Source organism: Felis catus, chromosome D2 (genome assembly GCF_018350175.1).
Source record: "Felis catus isolate Fca126 chromosome D2, F.catus_Fca126_mat1.0, whole genome shotgun sequence".
Lineage (NCBI taxonomy): Eukaryota > Metazoa > Chordata > Mammalia > Carnivora > Felidae > Felis > Felis catus.
Window position 1 is genome coordinate 57360037 of NC_058378.1, and position 13617 is coordinate 57373653.

At 47.4% G+C, this 13617-nt stretch overlaps 1 protein-coding gene across 6 annotated transcripts in view; it reads right to left on the reverse strand.

The window, feature by feature from the left end:
• Window positions 1-1567: 1567 nt before the first annotated feature.
• The window catches only part of HPSE2 (heparanase 2 (inactive)), a 711059-nt gene continuing 699009 nt past the window's right edge, over window positions 1568-13617 (reverse strand). For 5 of the 6 annotated variants that reach the window (XM_045040537.1, XM_023240819.2, XM_045040539.1 and 2 more), the window contains one exon: window positions 1568-2405. In XM_045040537.1, coding sequence (XP_044896472.1) covers window positions 2240-2405 — 166 coding nt within the window. In that variant the 3' untranslated portion in view covers window positions 1568-2239. The remainder of the gene's footprint in view (window positions 2406-13617) is intronic. The other variant, XM_019813681.3, reaches the window with a different exon arrangement.

Below are 13617 nucleotides of genomic sequence, written 5' to 3' on the forward strand. Positions count from 1 at the left end.
GCAGGCTCTGGATTATTCTGAGCTCAGCAACCCACTCCCCTGGGTGGCCCCAGGTAGGCTATGAACCTCTCTGTGCTCACAGGAAGGTGGGGGTGAAACTGGTGACTGCTTCAGGGGGCTACTATGTTCGTAAAGCAAACTAGCCAGGCCCGGGCCCAGGCCCGCAGAGACAGCCCCTTACTTGCGTCATCAGCAGGCGCTTGCAGCTATGCCTGTACGGCACATAGAAGAGGTTTTGATATCTGCGCACATTTTTTTAAAGCTTGGAGAAACAACTTATTTGTCTCTTTTCCTCTCTCTTCCTCACTTGGGCTGTCCTCTGACTCTGCTTTCCCTGCTTTCTATCCCGGGTCTTGGCACTTCTCTCTCCTCCCCTTGCAGAGCTGAGCCTTCGGCAGAAGGTGCCTGCTTCCCGAGAAGAGGAGGCCCCCGTTGCTTCCAGGCAGAGCACACCCACTGACCGGGTCCAGCCCAGTCCTTGGCCCCCCTTTGTGCTGGCGGTGGCACCAACCTCCTGTGTTGTCGTCCTCCCACACCTGCTGACAAACACCTCAAAACCGAGTCCACTCTCTGCCTCGTGCCTAATAGAATGCGCCTGTGGGCTTCCCTCTCCCAAATGCCCGCTTCTCCCAGCTGAGTCTCCTGGACTTCCTCCCTTGTGTAATCTTCCTCCCAAGTCTCACCTCAGACCTGGCCCTGTCCTAAGCCCTTTGGGCATCTTAGGCATCCGCCTGGCCCCTGGCCTCAGCAACCCTGCCCCTCCACTCCTCTCCTACCCTCTCTCAACAGCAGAAACCGGACTGCTCTCTTAATTGGAACCCTCTGACGTTGTCAAATATCTCCTCCTTTGAAAAAGCGCCATTCATGTCCTTTATCCTGGGAAAGAAAATCAAACCCGCAAAAAGACAGTCATTTCAGTGGCAGCTTATTTGAGTCTCACCCCTTGAATCATACAGAAGGTCTTTATCATGAACTTTAAATCAGTCTGCTTCCCCCTCCCCAACTCAGGGGCTTCCCACCCACCACCCCACAGTTCCCCACCAGACCTCCACCTCCAGATTCCCCCTTGCCCCAGGTGGTGAGCTGAAAACTTTGTTCTGTGCTCACACTGGCTGGTCCGGGATAGCACAGACCTGGTCATCTTTCATGACCAGATTAGATTTCTGCCCAGTAAATGCCATTGAGAGGCACACAGCTACTTAGGAAGAGGCAGAAAGGTTAGATCCAATGACTTTTGATTTATACAGTTTTTTATGGTTTTGGTCAAACAAGCCATGAAGGGCTTGCTCTACAAGCTCTTAAGATTCTCTCAGATTTGATGCAGGTCTAATTACTTGCTTGTTCAGTAGGGGTGTGCGTGCATGTGTGCATGCGTCTGTGGTGGTTCAGCGTGCTTTCTCTTCGTACTAAAACTCTCTCCCTCCCAGACACATGACGGATGATGATTGCTTTTTGTGGTGCCTAATACATTGTTCTCCACTCCATGAATATTGTTACCTGACTCCCATTCCGACCCAAGGGGAATCTGGATTCACAGAGGAGTAGAACCCTTTTACAAAATCTGGAGTATGATTGCAATTTTACTTTGGAAGCACCCGTTTCCCAGAGGAATAGCGAGTGATGGATGCCACTGTCAGAAGCCCAGATGCGCACACTCATACATCAGCCAGGAAACGACATAAACAGCTCGCCCAGCAGGCCGGCGCTGACCCACCCACTTGTTCCCCTGTGGGAAGAGAGGTGGTAGGAAACCCAGGGCAACAGAAGGGAACAGGCCAAGGAAAGGAGTTGGGAGAGGGCTGGGCTCTTTCAGGCCCACCTGGTTATTTCTTTCCTCATCTTCTGCGGAGGGCAGCCATCACAGGCTCAGAGCCATAGTTCTATTGCTATGTGACCAGGATCACGGAGAGTTGTTTCCTTGGTCCTGGGAGCGTGCCGTCAGCTTGTTTTCATGGTACGTGTACATGGATACATACAGGTCTACACACATACCTTCATCCTTACATAGGTACGGGTGAAGTCTACATTTTCCTTCGGGGCGGATGTGGCCTACCTAGGCTAAGCTCATGCTACGGCATTTGTCTCTTTGCAGAGCAAGTCTGTGCTGATTCCAGCAGGATTGGGCAGCAGAGACTGTTTTGTTGCTAAGAAGATGTCTGAAAAATAAGGACACTGTTAGGGCAGGAGAGTGGAAAGCAGTTCAGCAGGCCTGCTGGTAGCTTGTGACTGTGAGGGTGGTTTATCGGTAGCGGCAGGCCAAAGCGTTGACATTCTTGACCACATAAAAGCCCATGGTAACTGGAGGGATGACCAATGTCCGGCCGGCCCGCAGGGGGCGGGGCTTCAGTTCTGGGAGGGTCCCATCATCCACCATCACTAAGGGCTGGCCATTCAGCTGCACTGACCTGCAGTGAAGACAAATAGCACGGGCTTGTCATTCATCATCCCAGCAGAGCCTGTCTGATACTTGCCCAGCCGTCACTTACTGACACTTGCTGTGCCCAAGTGCTCACCTGGGCGTTTTACTTCTAAAAACTCGTTAAAAAATCCCAGCAATGCCCTGAGAAAGAAATTGCCATTATCCCATTTTACCTCGAGTGGCTAAATGACTTGTCCAAGGTCACACAGCTTGTAGTGCTGGGAGCCAGGATTTGAACACAGGAAGTCTAGTTCCAGAGACACAGCATTTAGACAAATGAGAAGTCCATGATGCAGAAGCTGAAAAGTGTCTTAGGCCTATTTTAAAAATCACAATAGCAAATCTGTTTGACTTTACACCTAAAGAATTTTTTCCTGTGGAATGATCCGAAGGCTTATGATGGTCTCTGAAATCTCCTATTTAACTGCTATCTTTAATTTATTTGAGAGATTAGAGAATTAACATCATGTCACTTGACTAGGGTTGTTCTGAAGGAGGACAGAGACATTTAGAGACTCCTTTTTCTAGTCTGAGTTTTCTTATCAAATATTGAACGGATGTTTCTGTTTTAGCAGCACAATGGAGTAAGTGATAAAGTACGCATTTTTTAAAATTTGAGTTCACCCATCCCGCTTGCTTTTATTCTTCCTGTGCACCAGCCATCTCCAATCCTGGAAAGAGGGCCACATACGGAGCACACTTAGGAGAAAGGGAAATAACTCATCACCCATCCTTGGCCTGTGGTACAAAATCCAGAGAACTTCCCAGCTGTTCCTGACCCAGAATGACTCGTACAGCTATGTACCCAGATGGAAGCTCAGTTTTCTGGGTCAGAAGAAAAGGCTAGAGCCAGGCCACCAGCTGGAAATAAGGCTGTGAGTCACCCTGAGAAAATCAACATTGCATAGTGATGGCTATTTTGGGGCCTTGCCCAATCTCCGACGTGATAACATTGCAGTGATATAATCTGAGCTGTAAAGAGAATGAAATGTTAGAAACTGATATAAAGGTCTTTGTTTCATGTTCCTTGTGTGCTATGAATGATAGGTTTAGAGAGAGATAAGCAGACCTCTCCCCAACAGAGCAGTGAACTCCCAGAGAGGAGTGTGTTGTGAATTGCTCCCAGCAGAGAGTGAGGCAGGGAGGTAGGTCCAGATCTGTCCCGCATGGGTAAGTTTGGGCCTGGTCCAGATCTGACAGAGGAACAGCCACCCTCCTCTTGTCGGTATGACTGAGGAATGAAAGAGGGAGCAGGGGACTGGAGAGCCAGGCCTGCCTCTGGAAAAGTGTAGAAGTAGGAGAACCGAGATCTGGTAAGTGTTGACCTCATCAAATCTGCAAGGGGCTTTTGATCCAAATGTGAGTGACCCTCTCTGGTGAAGACAGTCTGTCTACTCATCTACTCATTGGAGTGGGATGCAGGATGAGGAGAAAAAAAAAAAAAAGCCAGAACAGGTCTTCACAGTGTATTCTCATTATTTTATTTCAGGTGGTGTGAATATCCAACAACCAGACATATTCACCATCAAATAAAAGTTCAATAATGTAATTAATCTTTCCAATGAATACTCAATTGATATCCCTGCTCTACCTGAAAACCTTCAGTGGTCCCTCTTACATATGGAGTTGGGGGCCAGCCCCTCCCGCTAAGGAATTTAACTTTGTGTGATCCCAGAGCACTGGTATCTCTGGGTTCTGGAAAGTGCAACACAGTGTGACAAACAAGCCAGCCTTTGAATTTCTATATTGCTATCCTGGAACAGGCCCCATTCTGATTCCTTACTGGTTATTTCAAAAGCTAACCCGAGTATGGGTGGAACCAGGGAGCACAGTTGAGATTCTGGACCGATCTCTAATTCCAGGATCCCCATCACTGACTTGCTAGATGGTCTGGCAAATCTCTTCACCTCCCTTCCTGAGGTTTTCTCATTTCTGCAACTGCTATAGGCTGCAGGGCCAGAGACATGAAATACAAAGTATGATGGTGCTTTGAGAGCATAACGAACCCGTAAGTGGGAGATGGTGTTTTGTTATTAATTCTTTTTGCTGTAGTTACGGGACACTTACTGGTCCTTGTACTTGACTGCTTTTGGGAGTGACAAGTTCATGGCTCCTCTTAAAGCCCTCTTTTCCCTTAGCTCCCATGGGACACCCCCCCCCCCATGCATTCTCTTGATCCTTCATTTCTGCATGTGGTTGCCTTTTGAAGGGGAACTACTGGCTTCTACCTGTCTCTCGGGTGCTGGTGCTTTGTCCTTGGATCTCTTATTCTCCCACACTGCACACTCCCACTGAGTGCGCTTACCCGCACCCAGGACTTTGATTGTTATCATCAATGCTTCCAAACCAGACCTAAATCCTTCTAACTAGTGTATCTCCCCTTGGCTGTCCCACAGGAACTTCAAAGTCTCTATAGAATCCAAAGTCAAAATCTTCTCCTCAAACCCTGTCCTTTTCTCTGCCTTTTTTGTATTGGTAACACCATCTATCCAATTACCTAAGCCAGAAAGCTGGGCATCTGGGACTTTGCCCCCAATTCTCTGTCAGGGCCACTGAGTCCAATCAATTCTACCTTTTAATATTTTTCATATCTGCTTTGTCTCCCTGCACTGCTACTATTCTAGTTCAGAACTTGCCATGTAACCCATCTCTTTGCCCCCTGCCTCGCCTTCCTCCTGCCGCCTGCCACAGTGCTGACAGAGCAATCAATTGCTGTCACTGCTTTAACCTCTCCGGCATCTCCCCATCTCTTCTGCTTTCACATGGACGACGAGGCCTAGCTCTGGCTAGCTCTTCAGTCTCAGATCCTGCCAGCACCCCTTACTCCCCTGTTAACTGTGGCTCACTGACCTCAGGGGGTGGGTATGGGCTGAGTTGGCAGTTATAATCATGAATAAAGATTGTTTCCCAATGAAAAGATAGTTAAGTCTTGCACATAAACGAAATAAATATTTCTCAGATGAAAATGTAAGTAGACACATTTGGGAGTGTAAGTTCCCACTTCCAATTGGGAATAAAGTACACAACTTCATTTGAAAGTATAGTAAATATTTTGCAAGTGTAAATATCAGTACATTTGGGATTGATAAGACACAAGTTCATTTAAAATTGTTATAAAATTCCTAACAGACTTTTTGTTGGGAGGAGGGGGACATGATGTGCTTTTTTCAAGCAAGAGATTTAAAAGGACACTAACTATAATGGGGGAGGGCCATGACATGTGCCAACATCACAGAGGAACCCTAGTCCTTTGCAAGGCCTACGCCCTCACCTGGAGTGACTGAATTCAACACCCTGCAGTCCCACATATGCAGTGGGACTTCCTCCTGGAGCACAGCCCACCCTCCTCCCCTGCTAGACTAAACACACTGGGTCCTTGCAGAACTCCTCACGTGCTGTCCCCTCTGGGGAACCTTCTCTGATCCCTGGGCTGGGCAGAAGCCCCAACTCTGGACTTTTGTGTATCCCAAACTTCTCAATAACCATCTCACTGAACTGTAGTGTCTTACTCTCTCCTTCACTGGGCTGTGAGCTTGGTTAGGAAAGGGATCACGTCTTCCACCCCTAAATCCTTGGTGCCTAACAAGGTGGTTGGCATAGAGGGACAAAATATTTTGGGACAAGTGAATGAGCTCTGAGGCTCTTTTGCATTACTTCTGATCTTCTGGGGTGGAGTTTCTCCAGCTTGAGAGAGGCTCCCTGGAGGTTCGTGGAGTGTCTTCACAGATTTCATTAACCTACCAATTACTCTCACTCTCAGTGGTTCTGGAGATGTTAGATAAGACCTGAATTATCGCTGATTCTCAGTCATTCACCAGATAACTTATCCCAACCTGACATGAGGCCATTGATCATGGATAGTATTTTTTATCCTTAAAAAAGATCTATATGACCATCTCTTAGCTAAGCCAACATGAGTTAATTTCCTGAGACCCTGAGTCCCCATACATCCTCATCTATAAAGTCCCTCCATTATAAAGAGAGACCATGTGCTTTACCACCTCCATTCTATTTTTCCTGCTTACATTTTTCTTTTAATAATTATCCTGTTACCCAATGAAGTCACATTATGCTAAATATTACAATAATCTTTCATTTTTGTGAAAAATTTGTAAGTTTAAAAACAATCACGTTGATGATGAAAGTCACTGATTAGTACACAATGTCTATGTAAAAGGCATTTTGTTATGATTTCCTTTGACTATTGCATTTAGTCCTTCCAATGACTAACTAAGGCGGGGGTTAGCATCCCTATATTATCCATGAGGAAATCAACGCTTAGAGGTGCCTCAACTAAGTTACACAGCCAGTAAGTGGTAGGAGTGAGATTTGCAATGCTCCCTCGAGATTGCTAAAGAGCCCTGTGAAGTACATGGGGCAGTTATTATTATTATTATTGTAACTTTATTATTGAGGTGAGGTCAGAGAGGTTAAGTGGTCTGGGCAAGGTCACATAGCTAATAGGTGGCTAAGCTAGGTCTCAAATTCAGTCCTCTGACACCTCTCTCTACTATTTCGTGTGGTGCTCCAATTCCAGATGGCACTCACCAAGATCATGTTTCTTTATTTCAAAACCTTTCCTTATCATATTTCCATCATATTTTGGGACCTCCTTTACTGCTCATGACTTTTCAAACCAAATGCTAAATGATCCAGCCTATGTTGAATTATTTTTCTTAATTCCCTAGCTGCTGAAGGCATTTAAATTATCCAAATATTAGGACAACTGCATTTTATCACCATCTGTTTTTACAAAGTCTGAGTTACTTTTCAATTCCTAAATTTGTTTTCTTTATTTTGCATGTTATTTGAAATGGGATTCAATGTGTCAGTGTGGAGTCAAGCCCTCTGCTCTCCAGGTCTCTATGGGAGCCCCTTGCCCAGGTCACCCTCCTTCCCCCCACCACCTGTCTACAGTTTCTGGTCATCATGTCTTGCCCTGTTTCTCGCTGGCCCTGGATACAGAAGCAAGCTTTCAACTATTCTGAGGTCCCAGAGAAGCAGGTCTAGTGAGCATACCCCTTGCCAGTCTTGAAGATATATGAAGATTGCTAGACTCTGGCCTGGCCCTGGCTGACCTTTTGTGGGGGCAGAGACTGGGGGAGCCAGTGTATTATTGGGAGCAGGCTTGGGAGCTGTGTATGCTTCTAGCAGGTATACTTGGGACCTTGAGTGGGAGGTGAAGGGACTTAGAGATAATCGTTCTGCCTCAGCTACTTTGAGGGAGTGATTTGTCTTCTCTTCTCTCCATGTGTAAGACAGACTAGATGAAACCTAAGGTTCCTCCTGTCTTTTTTTTAGGTGGTTGTCCAGAGCCTAACATCTAGCTTGAGGCAGTGTTTAATGTCAAACTCAGAATGATCCTGCACAAATAGAACTGTGATCATGACATTCACCTACCTAGGGTTCAGTAGCTCCCTGCTGATCTTAAAACACTGTCCAAAGCCTTTACAAGACCCCGTAAGCAAAGCCTTTTACCCACTTCTCCAGCCCCTTAGAGAGGCTCGCCCTAGTCCCTGCCCTGCCCATTCCAGCTCCCCACTCCCACCACCTCCTCTCATTCCATGCTGCAATTTCTCCCAACAAATCTCTGATCTCAGAATTTGTGGACATGTTGTTCCTGCTGCCTGGAGCCTTCTACTCCCTCCCACTTCCATCTTCCTTTTTCTGGCTAACTCCTCCCATCTGTCCTTCAGGTCAGGTGCTGCTCCAAAGTGCTACCCCATACTTCTTGGGTCTCTGCCCTCATCACAGGGTACTGGCATTGCTGACTGCTTATCAGTCCACTAGACAGAAGACCATGTGTCTGTCCTGTTCGTCCCTGCACTTTTCCTATACCAACGTACATAGCAGGTACTCAATAGAAGGATTGGATATAAATATGCCGGCAGACGAACCCAGAAAGAAAAGATACTGGACTGGAGGGCCAGAGACCGGAGTCTTGCAGACTTGCAGACTTGCGGAATGAAAGGTACAGGCCTGAACACGTGAACAGTCCCTTCTGGTCTCAGTTTCTGGATCGTTAAACTATGAGAGAGGGGGAAGGCGGGAAAGAAGGAGTGGCGGCCAGGGGAGAAGGAGGAAGGAGGGAGAGGAAGGAGAATGTGTAAGAATCTGAGTGTGTGCTGGAGAGTGGGCACCAGCTCTGCTTGCTCCTTACTACCCTCCCACCTCCAAGCCGGACTCTCCTTACAGAGTACTCCCCTGGGTGCCACTAGAGGGCACTCTTGCTCTACACAACAGTGCCGGAGAGCCGACTCTGCAGTGGCTCCGGGGAAGCCAGAACCTGAGCGTAGCCGCGACAGCCGGCACTCCGTCCCCGCAGGGCCCGGAGCGTTTGGCCTCCCGGAGGAAGAAACCACCGGGTCAATCACATCCCAACAAAAACTTCGTTGCGGTCCACTTGGCAAGGGGCCCACCCGAATGTGGCCAATATTAAGGAATCATGCGCATCCGGGCTTCGATTCCCGCCGGGGTGCGGGCTTCTCCGCCAGTGTGCAGGGAGGGGGTCCGCGCAGGTGCGGGGCTGGCGGCGCCCGCGCGACCCGGCGCCCCACTCTCCCGGCCGGGTTCCCGGCGCCCCGGCCTCCCCGCCCGCCGCGCACCTGTGTGCGCTTTACAGGCCCCCGAGGCCCAGCTGCCCCCCTCGCGGCCCCCTCGCTGAGTTAGGAAGCTGGTATGCGCAGCTGCCCTGCCCTTCTCCGGGTCAGGGGCAGGTTAGAGCCTGGAAGTTCGAGGACAGAGGGGCCTTGCTCCTCTCTCCCCGGCTCCAGGCGCGGCTGTGCATCTGGGGTAGCTTAGAAAGGAAGTTCCTGTGAAATGGCCATGAGGGATCGCTACCCCGCTGATGAGGGCTGCTCAGGAGTGCCGCAGGCTGGTGTCACCCCATCTCACTTGCCCGCTGGAGCAAAGGCTGAAGGATGCTCATTACCCTCTCTGGGGGGGGGGGGGGGGTGCTCCTGCCTCAGGGATTCTAGGGAGGATTACTTTCAAGTGTGCCCTGAAGCTTTCCTCCTGCTTGCTCTTTGCCTTGCCTGGAATGTGGTAGAATCTGTCAAAAAGTCCACTCTTCCCTCCAAGCCCCATTGGATGTGGCCTCCTTCACGGCGCCTTATTTGATAGTCCCAGCTGGAAGAGAGGCCCATTATCTGCCGCTCCCTCTTTAGCACGCGTCCTTCTCAGCTTTGTTTTATCTGTGTGCTGGAGTCATTTTGCATGCTAGACCCAGCTGTTCTCATCCTACTTTTCAGTAGCATGTGGTTTGGTGCCTTCTTGCTTCTGAGAGTCATTCTAATTAATGTTTGTTGAGTTCCACCCAGTCAACCTCTCTAAGGAGTTCTCCTGACTGGACACCCCAATCTCTTTCTCTAGTGTTAGTTACAGGAGACTGTAAGAGAGAGAGCAAATGGAGACGAAAACTTCCTGTTTCCCTCACGCCCCCAAGAGCCCACATCATATAATGAAGTTCCTGGCCACTGAGGCGTTTTGAGGTTGATATGATCATTTGCCCTTCATTCTGTTCTTTGAGGGGTCTACTGAAACAGTGAGGAGTTTTGATCTGGCTTCTGAGCCAACACTGAGCAAACACTGGGACTTCTTTACGCAAGCAGAGCTAGGGGATTTTATAGGTGAGTTGTGAGAGATATAGGCTTTTCCTGTTTGCAGTCAGGTTTGGGGGTCATGATTTGATCTGTGTTCTATCCAAGTCTGTGTAATAATGGTCCAAGCCATAATGGGATTCTACCACGTGCTTCTAATGGCTTAAAATAACTTAGCACATTTGGCAGACAAGATGAGAGACCAGCTAAGGAACCTGGATTTATACTGATATTGTTAATTCCCAACAGATGAGCAAATCATCTGGGGGCACTTTGGGAAGAAAATCTGATTCTGTGACCATCTCAAAGCTCCATGTCATAGGCATATCACACTCAAACCACAGGACACAATAGGAACCAGCTATAAAAACTATGGGGAGACTTTAATATGTGGTTAACTTGGTTCCCTTCCTGTTGTAAAGAATCAGTGCCATGATCCCTGACGTTCATGAGTGGTGTGTAAGGGGCATTATTCATATCCCTACTGTTCTCTGCATTGTACAAATTCAATTGTAGCAGGCGTAGTCCTAACCTTACCCGTGAAGACAGAAAGCCCAGAAACATGCAAATGCATGGTCAGACACACCATAATTAATACATTATACAAGGAGAGAGATGAGGAAAATCACAATTCTCGGCCTGGATTTCGAGGTCTTCTGCGTTCTGGCTCTATTATATTTTTGTGGCCCTTCCCCTCACCCTACAAAGTATTCCAGTCATGTAAGATGATTTGCTACCACCCACCCCTTTCAAATAAAATGGGCCTTGAACTTTTATACTTCTGAATCTTTAGTAAGCTCATCCCACTGTCTGGAATCTCCTTCTGTCTAGCGTTTCCTAGATGTATGGCTCATCCTTCCAGCTCCCGCTTAATGGGCCTCAGCCTTGAGGACTTCCCAGATTGCCAGGTCAGAATTCATCTCTCCCTTCCTTACACTCCCCTCTGCTATATTTACCCTCTTGTAGTCTGCCTTATCTTCTTGTCTCAGTCTCCTCTGTGGCAAGAGACCAGGTTCCCCGAGCCCTAGCTGTGTAGAGCTGGAAGAGGCAGTGTGGGGGTGAGAAGTGTACCCTTTACGGGCAGTCTGCAGGTGAGATGAAGAGTCAGGAGGGCAGGTGTGTGCATGTGTAGTTGTGTGTGCACGCACATGCACACGTGCACAGATGGGTTTTCCGTATGTAAAAGTATGAGATCAAGTCCATAAGCCACACCCTGAATTAGTTCCATCATTCTAAAGTCACAGCTCCCTGGATACCTATTCAAATATGTTAAATCAAGGGGATAAATATCTCAGTTTTATGGGATTTTGATAAAGTGTTCCCTGTAATATCAGGTGCACTGGTGCACCCTCAAAAGTGAAAAATAGGACATTCCAGGTGTCACAGGCTCTGTTCCAGGGCCCACAGATGTCAAAATGCAAAGTGTGCAGTGACTCTGAATCATTCTTGCAAAGGTGAGCAGAGAAGAGGTAGTCTGCCAAGTGACTATTGGTGTTTTCCGCAGCTGGTCCATAGTTCGGTGCTCCAAGCGCCTATTCTGGAATGAGCCACATGTTCCTGATGCTTGGCGGCCAAAGAAATCCTGATTCAGGGCCCAGGCCCTGCCACAGGGATGAGCTAGATTAAGACTTTTCAGTTTCCTATGTCTCGTCTGTCTCCCAAACCACAGCCTCTGGAGGGTGGGGAGAAGGGAGAAGAAAAGGGCCATTTCTTCTCAGTCCAGCGGAACTGCCTTCATATTCTGCTTCCTTGCCCCTCAGTTTAGAAGCCACTGCTTGGAAACGTGAGCTTTAGCCTAAGGTGCTCATTTACCAGTGTTTCATCTGGGTTATCTGGAACAGAATGGAAATCTCTGCCTGCAGCCAGAGTTCCCAAGTGAGCGAAGGTGGGGAGGGGAGACCACAGCCTTGATGGGCAGCTGTGCAGAGATCCCAGCTGCTGGGAGTGGGCTGCAAGAAAATGTATTCCGGAGCCGAGGGCAAATGAAAAACTCTCAGAAAATAACCCTGAGTGCAAAGTGAAAACCCTGAATTCCTAAACATCTTGGTTTAAGATGTCAAGTCACTGTAAAGTATAAAAGCATTTTATAATCCTCTAATCTGCACAGTGATCTGTACATTACTAATCTGGGAGTTAAAACAAAACAAACAATAAAACCTTTGGGGAACCGTACACATCCTTCTACTTAGTCATAGACAACTCCCGGGGGCTCATGGCATGTTCACACCTTTGGCAAAATGGCTTAGTGCCTAAATGAAGAATAGAATCTGGGTGAAATCAAAGATGCAAATCAGCTGGGATTTTGCTCCAGTATTTTTCTAGAGGGACAGTGGTTCTCGACCTTGGCCACAGATTTGAATCACATGGAGAGCTTTAAAAACTACTGGTGCCTGGGTCCCAGGCCAGAGATTTTGGTTTAATTGGTCTGGGGTGTGGCTTGGGCATTGGGGTTTTTAAAGCTCTCAGGTGATTCGAAGTGCAGCCACGGCTGAGCACCAGGGGTAGAAGGAAGAGTGGGGATATGTTTGCAGCTGGGGGTGGAGGGGAATCACACAGCTTTCTAACCATTACGTTCCGAGTTTATTGTGAATAAAAAGAGCTTTTCTCACTGTTTTGGAGTACTGTGTCAACAGGCCCTGGTTTTTTATCCTAAAAGTCAGATGTGAACTTTTCAAAGGCAATTTTTTTTTAACAGTCTGAAGTGAGCATTTTTGCTATTTCAAAAGAACTGCTTCATCTCATGTTTCCCTCTAGTGTGTGCTAGAGGGGAAACTAGTGTGCACACTAGTGAGATGAACATGTTCCTCAAAACACAGCACAGAAGTGTGCACGTCGCACTTTACGAGAGGAATTAAGAACCGAATCAGATGAAGCATTTGCACAGATAATGAACTCTGCGTTTAACATTGAAAAAGAAAAACATTGTGCTTTTCTTGAAGGGTAAGTTCTCAAAGGCATTTAGGTTTCTTTCAGGTCCTGGGCTGTGGCACGGAGAGTTCCCTACAGACAAAAGGTGGTTCAAGCTCTCTCCAGGCAAGAGGAAAGGGGGGGGATTAAGTATATTATTCAGTTCTTTCACCATATTTTCCAAATTACGTCTATAATTATTTACTTAGATAATGCTATATACCTTGGTTATGGCTACTATCTCTTTTTGAACCACAGGACACCCTGAAATGAGCACATGGGTTAAAAGAATCCAAATTCTCTAAGTTTCAATGAGTAGTAAGCTTACATTAACTAAATATTTGTAAGGCTCATTTCTCTATATAGTCACTTCTCTTTATTTTTTTCTACAGACTGACTCAGAGACTTACGTGTGATATTTTTATAAATATACATACTCATATATATATTTGTATTTCTACTTGTACAGTGTCCGTTTCAGACTTTCTGAACTGAAACACTAACTTGAACATTGCTGGTCAGACTGGGTACCACCTTCCTGTTCGCTCAAGGCCAGCTCCTAAATCTCTCCAATCCCAGGCACCTTTCTTGCTCCAGCCTCTGCTGCTTATCTCTCCTCCTAAGGGGCTCTGAGTGCCCTTTTAAAAGGGCTAAAGATGATATGGTTGTGTCTGCAGAGCAGGGCCTTTTCCT